Source organism: Peromyscus maniculatus, chromosome 10 (assembly GCF_049852395.1).
Source record: "Peromyscus maniculatus bairdii isolate BWxNUB_F1_BW_parent chromosome 10, HU_Pman_BW_mat_3.1, whole genome shotgun sequence".
NCBI lineage: Eukaryota > Metazoa > Chordata > Mammalia > Rodentia > Cricetidae > Peromyscus > Peromyscus maniculatus.
The window spans coordinates 96287179-96301466 of record NC_134861.1 but is presented as its reverse complement, the minus strand read 5'-3'; the positions used below and the strand labels follow the sequence as shown (position 1 = coordinate 96301466).

The following is a 14288-nucleotide window of genomic DNA, read 5'->3' as shown; positions in this document are numbered from 1 at the left end:
CAAAGTGTCTCAGCATAGGCACTAGGTTCCAAAAAGCCAGCTCATACACTAAGGACAGGTCCTGGTTCCACTCCCTGGAGGCCTCCTACACAGTTCAAACTAAACAACTGTCTCACTTATCCAGAGGGCCTGATCCAGTTGGGGGCTACTCAGCCATTGGTTCACAGTTCATGCATTTCCACGAGTTTGGCTATTTGTCCCTGTGCTTTTTCCAATCATGGTTTTGGTATCTCTTGCTCATATAATTTCTCCTCTGTCTTGTCGATTGGACTCCTAGAGCTCCACCTGGGGCTTGGCCGTGGATCTCTGCATCTGCTTCCAGCAGTCACTGGATGAGAGTTCTATATGACAGTTAAAACTCGGTATTTCTAAAGACAATTCAGAAATGGGTCTTTATTTGTAGATCTTTTGGACAGCCTTCTTCCACCTCCTTGAATGTCTAGTTTTATTTTTCCTGTAACTGTGGGGGTGTGGGGGTGTGATATGCTCTTTGTTGATATTTAAAGATTATAAATGGCTCTGGATGAGAGTTTGCAAGATCATCATAGGGCAAATGTCTGTAAAAAATGTGTTTTCTGCTCATTGTTATCTGAATCTTCCTCCTCCATTTTTAGTTCAGACAAAAGTGAAAACATAGTCCCCCACTACCACAAACTACGCAGACAAGTTTCTCACATTTGGGGAACTTGCGAGGGTCAGCACATCCAGAGTGCAACTGATAAGCCTCATCCTGGGAAAATCACCTTTGTAATCATGATATCTCCCCTGCCAGCCAAGTATTTAGGGTCCCCCCCCCCCACACACACACACAGGGTTTCTTTGTGTAGTTTTGGTGCCTGTCCTGGATCTCACTCTGTAGACCAGGCTGGCCTGGAACTTACAGAGATCTGCCTGGCTCTGCCTCCCGAGTGCTGGGGTTAAAGGCATGCGCCACCACCGCCCGGCTAGTATTAATCTTAATTATAAAAATAGGTTGGACTGCAGAGATGGCTCAGGGATAAAGGCTTGCTGCCAAGCCTGATGAGCTGCAGGTTTGAAGCCACCCTGGGCTACATAGTGGTTCCGGGTCATTCTGGACTGGGTCAACAAAACAAAGCAGGAAAGAAGTGTGACAGGTAGAGAGATTACTGTGTTTAACCTCTCCAGCTGGCCCTGGAACCCGCTACGTACCGAGTGCCCATTCCTCTCTCAGTCGGAACCCTTTGCCTATTTCATGGAGTCGTCACTAAACTCACAGTGATAGAATCTGGCCCTTCCGTGGGTCAGAGACTCTCAAGCATTATCTTTAATCCTCACAACCCACGAAATCTACACACATTTTCTTTGCTTTATGAAGTCATTGAGGTTCGGAGAAGGGACGCTGGGAAGGTCCTGGCCCTAGCAAGGAGCGGCTCTAGCAACCCCCCCCCCTCGAGTGCCACCATTTGCTTGGGGTCCTAGGAAGCAACCGGATGGAACCCCACGGTCACTGTTGTGATGACGGTCCACACAATTCTATCTGCTCTTTGTAGAAGCTGTCGCCCGAGTCTGGACCTCCGTGGGCGTCGACAGGGGCTGTCACCCACTCATGAGGTGTGACTCCCACCGCGGGACGGGTTGGGTCTGAGCACCCCGCGAGCACACAAAGCCCTTTATTGGCGGTGGGTGACGCAGGGCGGGCACGGGGGCAAGCGGGGTGCATGAGCAAGCAAGCAGGCGCACGCACGAGCAGGCAGGCGCACGAGCAAGCGGGCAGGCGCGTGTCCGCGGCGGGGCGGCTGCGAGTGCGCGGCCATGTGCGCCTAGCGCGTGCTGCCCTGGGTCGCGGGGCCGCGGCCGACCTCCAGCCGGGTACAGAGGGGCCGGGACCGGGACGGGGAGCGGCACGGGCGTGGGAGGGCGAGGAGGGCGCTCCCTGCTCCACCCCAGCCGGGTCTGGCTGGAACTGCACCCTGGGAAGGGCGGTGGCCTGCGGCAGCCAGTGCATGCCTGGCGATGCCTAGGCGGAGAGCTGCAGGGTCACTGTCTCTATGACAGCCCCAAGGGCGCGCAGCTGCGAGACTCAGGCGCAGGCAGCGTCCGCCTATCGTGCCAGGGCGCAGGGCTGCCAACTGCAACCTCGCACAGGACGACCCTCGCCTGGCTTTACCTTAGATGGTGACCGAACTGACAGAGCGGCTTCCCGAAAACGAACAGAGCTAGCTTACGTATGTTCACGGTTCAGATGCAGCGAATGTTTACCAAAGTGCTTCCTGACACCCCTAAATGTTTTGTGACGACCTTTTGATTATTTGGCCATAAAAAACATTCACATGAGGGTTGTTAAGTTAGGGATGTTGCTGTTCTTTCAGGCAAAGTGAACAAAGCATCGGAGACGGGTACATCAGGCTCCTACGTAAGGAAAAGATTGTGATCATCCACCATGGCGTACGGCTTGCCAAGAAGGAACACAGTGCAAACCATTTTGAAGGGCAGCTGTTATAAAGTGTAAGTACACACACACACACACACACACACACACACACACACACACACACACACACACACACAATACGGTAGTATGGCTGGAGTTTGTGACCGGCTAGGCACTCTTCTGTTCGCAGCAAGTTAGTGGAGTATATGGAAGCATTTTAAAGTGTCTCAATTTTTGTTTCTAAACGGTTACTTGAAAGATGATTTGTTTTCATGTTTGTACAGGCCTTCCTGTATGTGCGCTACGTTTGAGCAGGTGCTCATGGAGGCCAGAAGACGGTGTTGACCCTTGGAACTGGAGTTACAGGGGGTTATGAGTTGCCGCCTGTAGATGCTAGGAACCCAAACTCGGTCCTTTGAAAAAGCAGTTATGTTCTTAATGGACGATCCCCCTTTCCACCTTCCCAAATTCCACTTTTATAAAAATACACACATGGGGCTAGAGAGCTGTCTCATGGGTTAAGAGCACCTGCTGCCTTTCCAAGGACCCGGCCTGGGTTCCTAATACCCACATGGAGGCTCACAAGTCTCTAACTCCAAATCCAGGGGATCTCTCACCCTCTTCTGGACTCAATGGGCATAAAGCATACACTGATGCACATACATATATGCAAGCAAAAACCTATATAAATAATCCGAAAAATTAGAACATGCATACAGGGGAGGGAAGGATTTATTTGGCCTCATTTCCAGGACACTTTCACATGACAGTTCATCACTGAGGGAAATCAGAGCAGAAACTCAAGGCAGGAGCAGAAGCCTTGGAGGAACACTGCTTGCTGGCTAGCTCGTGGGCTCGTGCAGCCCACAGTGGGCTGGGCCCTCCCATGTTATTAGTCAAGACAAGCCTGCACAGATGAGGCCGCAGGCCTTGTGGTCTTGGAAATCGCTCAACTGAGATTCCCACCTTAGGCCACTGTGTCAAGGGCATCACAGTGGCAGCTAACACGGTGCTATTTAGTGTTCACACCAAAGTAAGACTTGGAAATGAGAAAACAAAGGTTTCCAGGTTGATCACACCACGGTCCTGTGCTGTATGATGTTCTGGGGCAGGCTGCGTTACCTTATTTAAAAACATTTTAATCTTTAAGTGGGTTTCTCTCTATATACATGTTTATATGTCTGGTTTTTTTTTTTGGTTTTAGTAATTCATAAACACCTTCACTGCTGCCAATTCTCTCTCCTCTCTTTCTTTCTTTCTTTCTTTCTTTCTTTCTTTCTTTCTTTCTTTCTTTCTCTCTCTCTCTCTCTCTCTCTCTCTCTCTCTCTCTTTCTTTCTTTCTTTCTTTCTTTCTTTCTTTCTGTCTTTCTTTAAATGTTTTTTTGAGACAGGGTTTCCTCTGTGTAGCTTTGTGCCTTTCCTGGAATTCACTCTGTAGCCCAGGCTGGACTTGAACTCATGGAGATCTGCCTGGCTTGGCCTCTGGAGTGCTGGGATTAAAGGCGTGTGCCACCACTGCCTGGCAACAACTGCTGCCATCTTAAAACACATCTTTGCCAGGAGGTGTTGACACATGTCTTTAATCCCAGCACTCGGGAGGCAGAGGCAGGTGGATCTCTGTGAGTTCCAGGCCAGCCTGGTCTACAGAGTGAGTTCTAGGACAGGCTCCAAAAGTACACAGAGAAACCCTGTCTCAAAACAAAACAAAACAGAAAAAAAAACCACTTTTGTTTTGTTTTGTTTTGAGTCAGGGTTACACTGTGTAACAGTCCTAGCTGTCCTGGAACTTGATTTGTAGACCAGGCTTGCCTTGAACTCACTGAGATCAGCCTGCCTCTGCCTCCCAAGTGCTGGGATTAAAGGCGTGTGCCAGGGGCTGAAGAGATGGCTCAGAGGTTAAGAGCACTGCCTGCTCTTTCAGAGGACCTGGGTTCAATTCCCTGTACCCACATGGCAGCTCACAACTGTCTCAGACTCCAATTCCAGGGGATCTGACACCCTCACACCAATGCACATTAAATTAAATTATTTTTTTTTTAAAAAGGCGTGTGCCACATTGCCAGGCAAAGCACATTTTAGAGTATACAAATGTACTAATAACACCTATATAGGAGCATTTGGCTGGTGCAAAGGGTCTGCTTAGCTTCCTGTCCTGCCTGCCTGCCAATGTCAACATGGACTTTCAGTCTGAAGTCCTGGGCTCCAAGCCTGGCTCCCTCTGCACACTGTGTCTTAGCCTTATCTCCCACATCTGTAACACAATGCATGCCTATCTATTGTGGTGGGGCTTGCAAATGAACTGATGCACGTCTAAGACCTACTTGGTTGCCTGGGATACAGAGGACACGTTATGAATACATGTTGCTACCACCACACAGTAGTCACACTCTGTGGTGCTGTGGTATATTGTGGTATATTGCCTTAGAGAGCTGCATTTTGTTTTACAGGGTTTTTGAGACAGTCTTGCTATGTGAGCTTAGCTGGCCTAAATGAGCTGTTCAGCTGTGCAGATCAGGCTGGCTTCTGCCTCTGCCTTCCAGGTGCTGGGGTTTAAAAGGCATGCACAATATGCTTGGCTTTTACTTTTTAACCCCTCTCTTTGGTTTACAACATTTACCATTATGAGTCAAGCAAAGTTTTCTTTTTTAAAATAATGTTCTAAGGTGTCATTGTGGATGAAAGAGCTGCGTAACCAGAGCCACAGGGAGGTTCCGATCCATTGCATTCAGCTTAGTTTTGTCAGTCATGTGTGTTTAGATCTCGGGTTACATAAAGTACCATTCAAGTAAATATCACTACAAGTGTAATTTAAGCCAGGTCAGTAGCACAGGTCTGTAATCCCAGCCACTTATGAGGCTGAGGCAGGAGGATTATAAATTAAAGACCTGCCTGGGCAATTTAGGAAAACAATAACAACAAAGAAAAAAAGAAATAAGACATAAAAACACACCAAACCCAACCAACCAACCAACCAACACACATGCCACAGCACGTGCGTGGGAAGTCAGAAGACAACTTGTGGGAGTCCGTTCTCTAGTCACTAGGGATCCCGGGATCAAGTCTGGGTCATCGACCTTGTGGGAAAAGCCCTCTTACCGGCTGAGACATCTCAAAGCCTGTCTTTTTAAAGGTGCGTGAGCATTTTTATAAACGCATCTTTGTGATTTTTTTCAACTACTTCTATAATAATTTTACACTGTTACGTCACTCCCTAAAATTGCATGACGTAGCTTTGAAACTAGAGGAGAAAAATCAAAGGGTGACGTATCCCACATACCATTTCCCCCGTTCAGATTAAAGGAAATGGGGCTGAAGGAATATGGACTGCAGATGAGAAACATGTAGCTGATATTTGTCTTTCAGAATTAAGCAAAATTAAGGTTCATAGCAATCCTTTTTAATGTAGTTCGTAGCTTCATCTATTTCTCCAGATTATATGTGAAAAGTCTTTGTATATGCTACATACCTGCTCAACATGTAATGCTCTTTATGTATGTTCTTTGGCTTTATTGTTTGTGTATAAGTATTGTACTCTGGAACTTAAAATACATTCTAGGTTGTCCTCAACCTCACCATCCTCCTGCCTCTGCCTCCTGAGTACTAGGATTATGGTTGTGTCTCTCCACTGTCAGGACTGCAAGGGTGCCCTGCCATACCTAACTCACGATGTTATTTGACCTACAAAAGATATTGTAGGTGGGTATGGTGGCGCATACCTTTAAACCCAGCTACTTGGGAGGCAGGATCAAACAGATCTCTGTGAATTTGAGGTCAGCCTGGTCTACATAGAGGTTCAAGGCTAGCCAGGGTGTCACAGTGAGACCCTGTGTCCAAAAAAAAAAAAAAAAAAAGACATTGTAGCCAATAGTTCCTGTTTACAATCTCATTCGTGGATTGGTTAGCATTATAGGTTGCTGCACTGTGAACCAACCCTGGCATAATTTCCGGTCTTTTACCAATGTCTATGATAATTTGTAGGGTTTTTTTTTTTTTTTTCCTTGTTAGGGTTGTAACTGTGAAAAATCCTCCAAAAACCAAACTGGAGGTGAAGGTAGCCAGCTGTCTGTATTTCACACAGCGCACTCAGTAAAAACCGATTGAATAAGTTCATGAAATTTTGCCTCAGACAGGAACCATGGGACCTTGCAGAGCTCACAAAGACCTGGTACTCAAACTTAGTGAACATCAAGTTGCCATTCTTGGGAGAAATTGCCTTTGGCAGCCCTGTAAAGCTGGCCACAGTATACCAAACCAACAAAGAGGGCCTGTTCCCTTCAGCACAAGGTGAGGTTCTTGGCTTTTGTTTAAGATCTGCTTTAATCAGTTAGGGGTTTATCATTTGCTAGTGACCGCAGAACTTCTAAGTTTGTTAGCCACGCCCATGCTCCCCGTCTAGCCGTTAATTCAACAACAGTGTCTTCCTGCTGCGTGGGACTCAGGTTTTGAGAGGGTGTCGGGTGAAAGGGCCACTCAGACAGCTTCGTCTGCTTTATCTTTTAGCCGCGAAACTCGAAAAGGAGTATGAAGCGACGCGCCTAGCAAAGATGAAATGTCACGAGAATGCTCACGAGGAAGTCCAGGCTTCACTACGGCAAAAGAAAGTCAGCTTGAGAAGACCACTTCAACCCAAGTGACCCACTGTGGTGCTGAATCTGAACCTGTTTCCGGCATCTGCAGGGATGAAGGTCTCTGGTCCTGTCACGGTGTCCAAGTAGACACAGCAGGGCCTGTGGGTGACGGGGCCAGTGTTTCTGGACATGGCTCGGCGGACACTCTGGCGGAACGCCCGGGTTCCTGCTGCACTTGTTCTGTGTGTCGCATACAGCAGCCCTCCCTGTAAGTAGATGAAAACGCACCTGGAGTTGTCATGTTGTGTCGATTATTCCGTGCTGATAGGACGCGTGGGGGAAGAGGACAGTCCTCGTGAGAGGCAGCATCCTGAAGAAACACTTGGATGTGAGTCTTTGAGATCCCAAAGGAGCTCTCAGAAAGACGGTGAGAGGGAAGTTCTCTTAAAACACGAGAAACCGCACATTTTTTCATCTGGTTAAGGAAACGATAGATTTCGTTTCAGTAACTCTGCACTTACCAATTTTTGGTAAAGTATCACTTATTATTCTCATGTGGCACTTTATTTTTTTTTTTAACTTTTTATCGTGTGGTACCTTAAAGTAAGACTTACTCTGTTTTTGTTCTCCTGAAAAAAAAAATTGTCATTTTCCTCCTGGCTAATATTCTTTCTACAATGGAGCCGGTGTAGCCCAGGAGCCTGAAAGGGACATGAAGGGACAAAGATGGCCTCATTGTGAGGAAAACCCATTTGCAGAGTGGCTGGGGAAATGAGGGATTGACAGGAAAGAACTGAATTTGTATGAACCAAGTTTTCTAGAATTTGCGTACAATAAAGCATATTTGGATACCAACGTTATAGTTAAGCACTGTTTTTTTTTTTAAAGGTGATTCATCAGAGACCTTAGGACCTTCTCATCGCTTGGCTTCATAGAAGGTTCTGTGATGTAGTGGTATTGAGACTCTCAGCCTTGAGCTGGTGTGTAACACAGCGGTAGAGTCTATGTGAGGCTTGGGTACATGGTAGTGTGACTCGGGAGGCTTGGGTATATGGTAGTGTGACTCGGGAGGCTTGGGTATATGGTAGTGTGACTCGGGAGGCTTGGGTATATAGTAGTGTGACTCGGGAGGCTTGGGTACATGGTAGTGTGACTCGGGAGGCTTGGGTATATGGTAGTGTGACTCGGGAGGCTTGGGTATATGGTAGTGTGACTTGGAGCTAGGTGACTTTTTCTCCAAGTCTATGTGCAAAGTGGTGGTAATGACAGCTAGTTCATAGTGGTGTCCTGGGACTGAATGAACTGCCTGGAACAAGGTGAGGATTCCTCCAGAGTTAGCCGTGGCTGTGAGCACGCACCCTGCTGCCCCACTATAATCAAGGTGTAGAAGACAGTGTTTAGCTGACTGTTGACCTTTGCGGGAACCAGAACTATTGAATTTTTCAGAAAATCTGTTTTGAAATCAGGTATGGTCTGTACACCTGCCATTCCAATATGCAGGAGGCGCTGGAGGCTGAGGCAGGAGGATTGTGAGTTTTAGGCCAGCCTGGGGTACAGAGTAAGATCTTGAGAGTTTGTGTGTGTGTGTGTGTGTGTGTGTGTGTGTGTGTGTGTGTGTGTGTATTCAAGTCATGTGACCTGCTATTTTAATTCAAAGCATGGCACCAGACCAATGAGGTGGTTCAGTTGATAAAGGTTCTTGCTGCCAAGCCTAATAACCTAAATCCATTCCCTAGGACTCACATGGAAACAGATGAGAACTGATTCTTATAAGTTGTCCTTTGACCTCCATCCATTCATCATGGCAGGCACGTGCCCACACACATACATATGCATACGTACACACTATTGACTCAGCACACATGTCTACTCACCCCAGATGGGGAGCCCACAGCAGACCAAAGTACAGAACCACCCAAGTCCAACTTGGAGAACCATGAGTTTTATTGGGTTACTTACAGGAATATGGGTGAAGGTCCAGAAACGACTCAGAGACAACTGCATCACCTAAGCCCACCCCAGCATGGTTGACAGCTCACAAAAGCTGTGAACCTGCAGCACACTGCACAGGCTGTAGGCAGCTCAGCAGGCTGGAGAGCATCCTTTCCAAGGGACTCAGTTGGGCTAAACCTCTTCCAGGCAGGCAGTCTGGTCTTAGTCTTCTTTGCATTCTTGGCTTGTCGACTCTGGCACGGAGAGCACTAGTGAATCTGGTCGGTTTCAGGGACTTCCTGAAACTACTTTGAGTTATTTTCCTTCCTACTTAAGGAGCTTCCTACAGGAAAGAATGTTCTAATACACACACACACACACACACAGAGAGAGAGAGAGAGACAGACAGACAGACAGACAGACAGACAGAAACACAGAGAGAAACAGACAGACATGACCACATCCTGAGTGAATGTGTATTATTGACATGGGCACAACCACAACAAGGACCAAGGCCACAGACCCAAGGGAAATTGGCAAAGCCCTCTTCTTCCTCTAGTCCAAGTACACATGTTTATGGAGTATTGATCAGTGTGTCCAAAAATGGTATCCTATGTGCACCTTCCTCCTCTTATTTGTTTACAGCCCAAAGTTGCTACCTCCAGAGACCAGTTTCGGAGACCAGCTAAGTCCTCCCCTTCTCTGCATGTAGTAAACTCATGGAGGTTACCGACTGCTCACATACGGTTCCATGAGACCCCGGTTTTTCTGTATGTATGTTTGTGTGCTTGTCCTTTCATTTTCTTGTGGCCAGGTCCCAGGTCCCAGGATCAAGGCACACTATGCTTATGGTAGTTCTAGGGTATCTTTGTTTAAAAAGTGGCGTAGTCCCTGAGAATAGCTTGTCACATCTCTTCCTTGTAAAAGCATCCTGGAGAATTTGTGTGCAGAAAGGTGACATCTGAGTGTCTCCCTGTGGTTCACAGTAACACACAGTGGCTTGTGGTTGGCTCTCAGGACCTTCTAGGCCTGTCACATGTGTCACGTCTTCCCTCAGACATAGGTTATGTTAGGTTTCTATTCTTTGGTGCTGCTGTGATAGGTAATGAACGTGTATCTTTTTAATTTTTTTTTTACCAAAAGCTTTCCAGCATAAATCATAGAATACCTTCTTGAGAAAAGATGAGATGTGAAGGCATTGTAGTTCCTCATTAGTTTGAGAGGAAAGTACCTTCTGCAGCTGGAAGAGCTTTAATTACATAATATTTCCAGGCACATGTTTTGAATCTCTTAAAACTGCTTGTAGAAAAATAAAGAGAGCATTGCAAAATAACTTGAGTGAAGGTTTCATTTTATAAAATATTTGTGTGTGTGTGTTTTACCTGCATGTATGTTTGTGCAGCACATATGTCCCTGGTGCCTCAGGAAGCCAGAAGAGAGCATCAGTTCCTCTGGGAGTTAAGGTAGAGACAGGATGTGGGTGCTTGGAATTGAACCCTGGTTTTCTGCAGGAGTAGCTTCTGTGGGATGTCTTTCTGTATGTTATGAATATATGTTGCTCTGATTAGCTAATAAGCTGCTTTGGTCTATAGCAAGGCAGCTTAGAGGCAGGTGGGAAATCCAAAGAGGGAGACAGGAAAGAGAAAGGCGGAGTCTGGAGAGACACCAGCTGCCACTGAAGGAGAAGCAAGATGCCAGCAGACTGGTGAAGCCATTGATTAATGGCAAAACATTGATTAATAGATGGGTTAAGTTATAAGAGCTAGCTAGCAAGAAGCCTGCCATAGACCATACAGTTTGTAAATTATATTAAGCCTCTCAGTGATTATTTTATAAGTGGCTGTGGGACCTCAGGGCTGGGAAGGACCAGAGAAACCTTCCGACTACAAGTAACCAGTGCTCCTGACTGCCAGACCCACTCTCCAGCTCTTGAACAAAGGTTTTAAAGCCACATTTTAAAATGTATTCTATGGTAATTTTATATGTGAATACAATGTATTTAGATTATGTACAATAATATTCCCTGTTCCAACTCCTCTCAGGCTACCCCCCACATTCTGCCTACAACTTATGTCCAAAAAACAAACAACAGCAGCAAACCCCACCAAGTCTAATCAGAGCTACCCATATTCTCATGGGTGCCCTCCTGGAGCATGGGACCATGGAGTAGACCATGGACTACTGAAGAAAAAGGACTCTCCTTCCTGGAGCAGCCAGGCCTTAAGTGCCATTATCTCCTTGGGTAGGGGTGGGATCTTACGCCAGAACACTGACTGGCTTGATCTCGTGCAGATCTTGTGCCAGCAACCACACCTGCTAGGAGTTCATGGGTGTGGTGTCTCTGTCGTGTCTGGAAGATGGTTCACAGCAAGTCGACTCTGGTTCTTGCAGTCTTTCTGCCCCTCCTCCTGGATGGCCCTTGAGCCTTGAGGGAGGGTAAAGGGGTGTGATATAGATGTCAAGGTGAGGGCAGAGCACTCCATAGTCTCGCACATTCTCTATACGTTCCCTGGTTGTCTCTAGTAACTATCACTCTCTGTGCAGGGAAACTTCTCTGATGAGTATAAGGAAAGCCTTTAGAAGGCAGTTTGAAATTGCATCCTTTTAGCAAAGTTATCATAGCAGGGCCTAAGATCTCTCTAGCCATGGATTTTGGGTCAGGTTTACAGTACCGGATGTGAGTTCCCTCCTGCGGAGCAGGCTTTAAGTTTAGTTAGAAACCGTTGGCTACCCCTGTAATACCCATGGCACTATTGCATGAACAAGCACATCTTGTCAGGTAGAATAATGGGGGGAAGGGAATGATGGGGAGTTATTAAGGGAGAGAGACAGGAGAGTAAGGCAGAGGAGGGGTGGAGGGAAAAATAAACAACATTAACGATGTTTGAAAAAGCAACATGGAAGCCTACTAATTGGAGTTTCTCTATACACAGGGATAATGCTCTTCCCAACGCTGAGCAAACAGAAAGCCTCGTGCCCAATTATTTGGCCACCCCTGCCAAGTTGTTAGGAAGGTCCAGACCCGCATCATTGCCATTGCTCTTAGGGTACCCACAAGAACCTGATAATAAAACCCTATTGCTGAAGATAGAACTTTCTCCTCTCCCTCCTTTCTCTATAGCTTTTTTGTTGCTGTTGGTTTTGTTTTTTTGAGACAGGGTCCTGACTATTCTGTAACTCATTCTTAGACCAGGCCAGCCTTGAACTCTACCTCTGGAGTGCTAGATTAGAGGTGTGTGCCACCATGCCTGGCTTTATTTAGATAGGGCTTCTTGTGTTCCAGGCTGACCTTGCGTTCTCTACATTTCTGAGAGTGACCTTGAACTTCTGATCTTTCCTGTGCCTCCTGAGTGGTGGGGTTATAGGAACATACCACCATGCCCAGTCTGTGTGATGCTGGGGATGGAACCCAGGCTTCTATGTGTGCTAGATCACATTCTATCAACTGAGCTACATCGTCAGATCTTATTTTTCTGATTTCATCTTGATCATCGGTGCTCCCTATGAACTCACTAAACACCATCACAAGGGTTATTTTGAATTCTTTGTTAGGTAACTGAGAGGTCTGTATTTCTTTAGGGTTAATTTCTGAAGATTACTAATTTTTTTTGATTGGGTCATATTTTCTTTACCCTTTGTATGCTTTCTAATGCTCCCTTGAAACTCAGGCATTTGAAAAAAGAGCCAGCCTCTGCTGCGGGAATAAAATGTTCTGTTTACTTCTTTTCTCAGTAGCCACTAACCTTGCATCTAAACTACCACTCTTATGAGAACCAAACCCAGGGGCTGGAGAGACAGACAGCTTAGACATTAAGAGCACTTGTTACTCTCGAATATGACCCAGGTTTGAGTTCCACACATGGTGGCTCCGGCTGTTCTTGAATTCGCTGTGTAGGCCAGCCTATAATTCACAAAGATCCACCTGCTTCTGCCTCCACAGTGCTGGGATTAAAGGCATGCATAAAATAATGCCAACAGGCCTGGCATTTTGTTCTTGTTTTGAACAACTCTGGATGTATTGACATTCACTCTAGGATTTTAAGATTATGGGTAAGATAATGCATTATGGACCCACTCATCCTGGTATCAAGTAAGATGGACATCATGATCCACTCATCCCAGTTATCAACTAAGACAGGCATTTATGTACCCACTCATCTTGGTATCTAGTGAATACAGGCATTATGAACCTGCTCATTCCAGTATCAAGTAAGACAGATGTTATGAACTTGCTCACCCTGGTGTTTAGTAAGACAGGCTTTATGAACTTGTTCATCCTGGTATTTAGTAAGACAGGCATATGAACCTGCTCATCCCAGTATCAAGATAAGCATTGTGAACCCAAGCCCAGTCATCAAGTAAGTAGCATCGATGATCAAAATAAATCAGTGAATACATAAAGATGTAGTACAAAGACTTGAGAGTTACAGACACGATTCTTGCTGAAGGGCAGCAGCTTCTTAACTCCACTCTATTGATGCCATGCCTCAGTGACAGGGAAGAATTTCCAATTCTGTTTTTTTCCAGTGAAAAAATCTTCCAAGTTTTCAAGAGAAGTTGCAAGTAAAGAGAAAACATTTTCTTTAGTATAGTAACTGCTGGTAAGGTGGCCATACTTCTCTGAATAAGCCCTCACTAATGTTCCTGTAAGCAAATAATGAAATTTATCAGGATACACACACACACACACACACACACACACACACACACACACACACACCACATGCATGCATGCACACACACAAGAATAAAAAAAATCTCAATACTTTTAAGCTGTACAAAGTGGTTTTATGCTGTGATGACATGAATGTCGTCTGCCTATTCTGTGGCTCACAGCCTGTTTGCGGAGAGAGTGCACTTCTTTTAGATTACTGGTCCCACGGTTAATGCCTCCAATAGTTTCCTTGGAAACTATGTTTCTAAAAGTCTACAAGTCTACTTTGAACAATATAACTGACACGATTGTTAGTTTTAATACCTTAAAAACCAGACATCAGTGTGGGGGACCAGCCTCCACCTTGACCTAGGTACTCTTGAGGAGTGAGGGGTAGGAGATTTAGATGGAAATATAGAGGGGAGGGAGAGAGAGTGAAACACAGGATAACCTCAGGAGGGCCTTGTAGTTGGAAGATTTCTCTGGTCCCACTCGCCCCCACAGTCCCATAGCTGCTTATAAAATAATCACTCAGAGGCTTAATATTATTTACAAACTGTATGGTCTATGGCAGGCCTCTTGCTAGCTAGCTCTGACATCTTTAACCCATTTCTATTAATCTATGTTTTGCCACGTGTTCCATGGCTTACCGGTCTGCTGGCATGTTGTTGTTCCTTTGGTGGCAGCTGGCATCTCCTCTACCTCTGCCTTTCTTCTTCCTCTCTCTCCAGTTGGAATGTCC

General features: G+C 46.0%; 1 protein-coding gene and 1 non-coding gene across 4 annotated transcripts; one reads left to right on the top strand and one right to left on the bottom strand.

Annotated features, from left to right (window-relative positions):
• Positions 1–616: 616 nt before the first annotated feature.
• LOC121821060 (U1 spliceosomal RNA) lies at positions 617–780 on the bottom strand. Its single transcript, XR_006061758.2, has one exon. It is a non-coding gene; the product is annotated as a U1 spliceosomal RNA (small nuclear RNA).
• Positions 781–1374: 594 nt separating this feature from the next.
• C10H4orf36 (chromosome 10 C4orf36 homolog) lies at positions 1375–7253 on the top strand. Of its 3 annotated transcripts, none has more exons than XM_042257742.2 (4): positions 1375–1572; positions 2331–2466; positions 6519–6676; positions 6893–7253. In XM_042257742.2, exons 2-4 carry the CDS (start codon positions 2402–2404, stop codon positions 7024–7026), a joined length of 357 nt encoding a protein of 118 aa, XP_042113676.1. In that variant the 5' UTR covers positions 1375–1572; positions 2331–2401; the 3' UTR covers positions 7027–7253. The 3 variants fall into 3 exon arrangements, with proteins under 3 accessions (XP_042113676.1, XP_006975482.1, XP_042113677.1); XM_006975420.4 differs by lacking the exon at positions 1375–1572 and adding an exon at positions 1657–1830; XM_042257743.2 differs by lacking the exon at positions 1375–1572 and adding an exon at positions 2017–2186.
• Positions 7254–14288: the final 7035 nt, after the last annotated feature.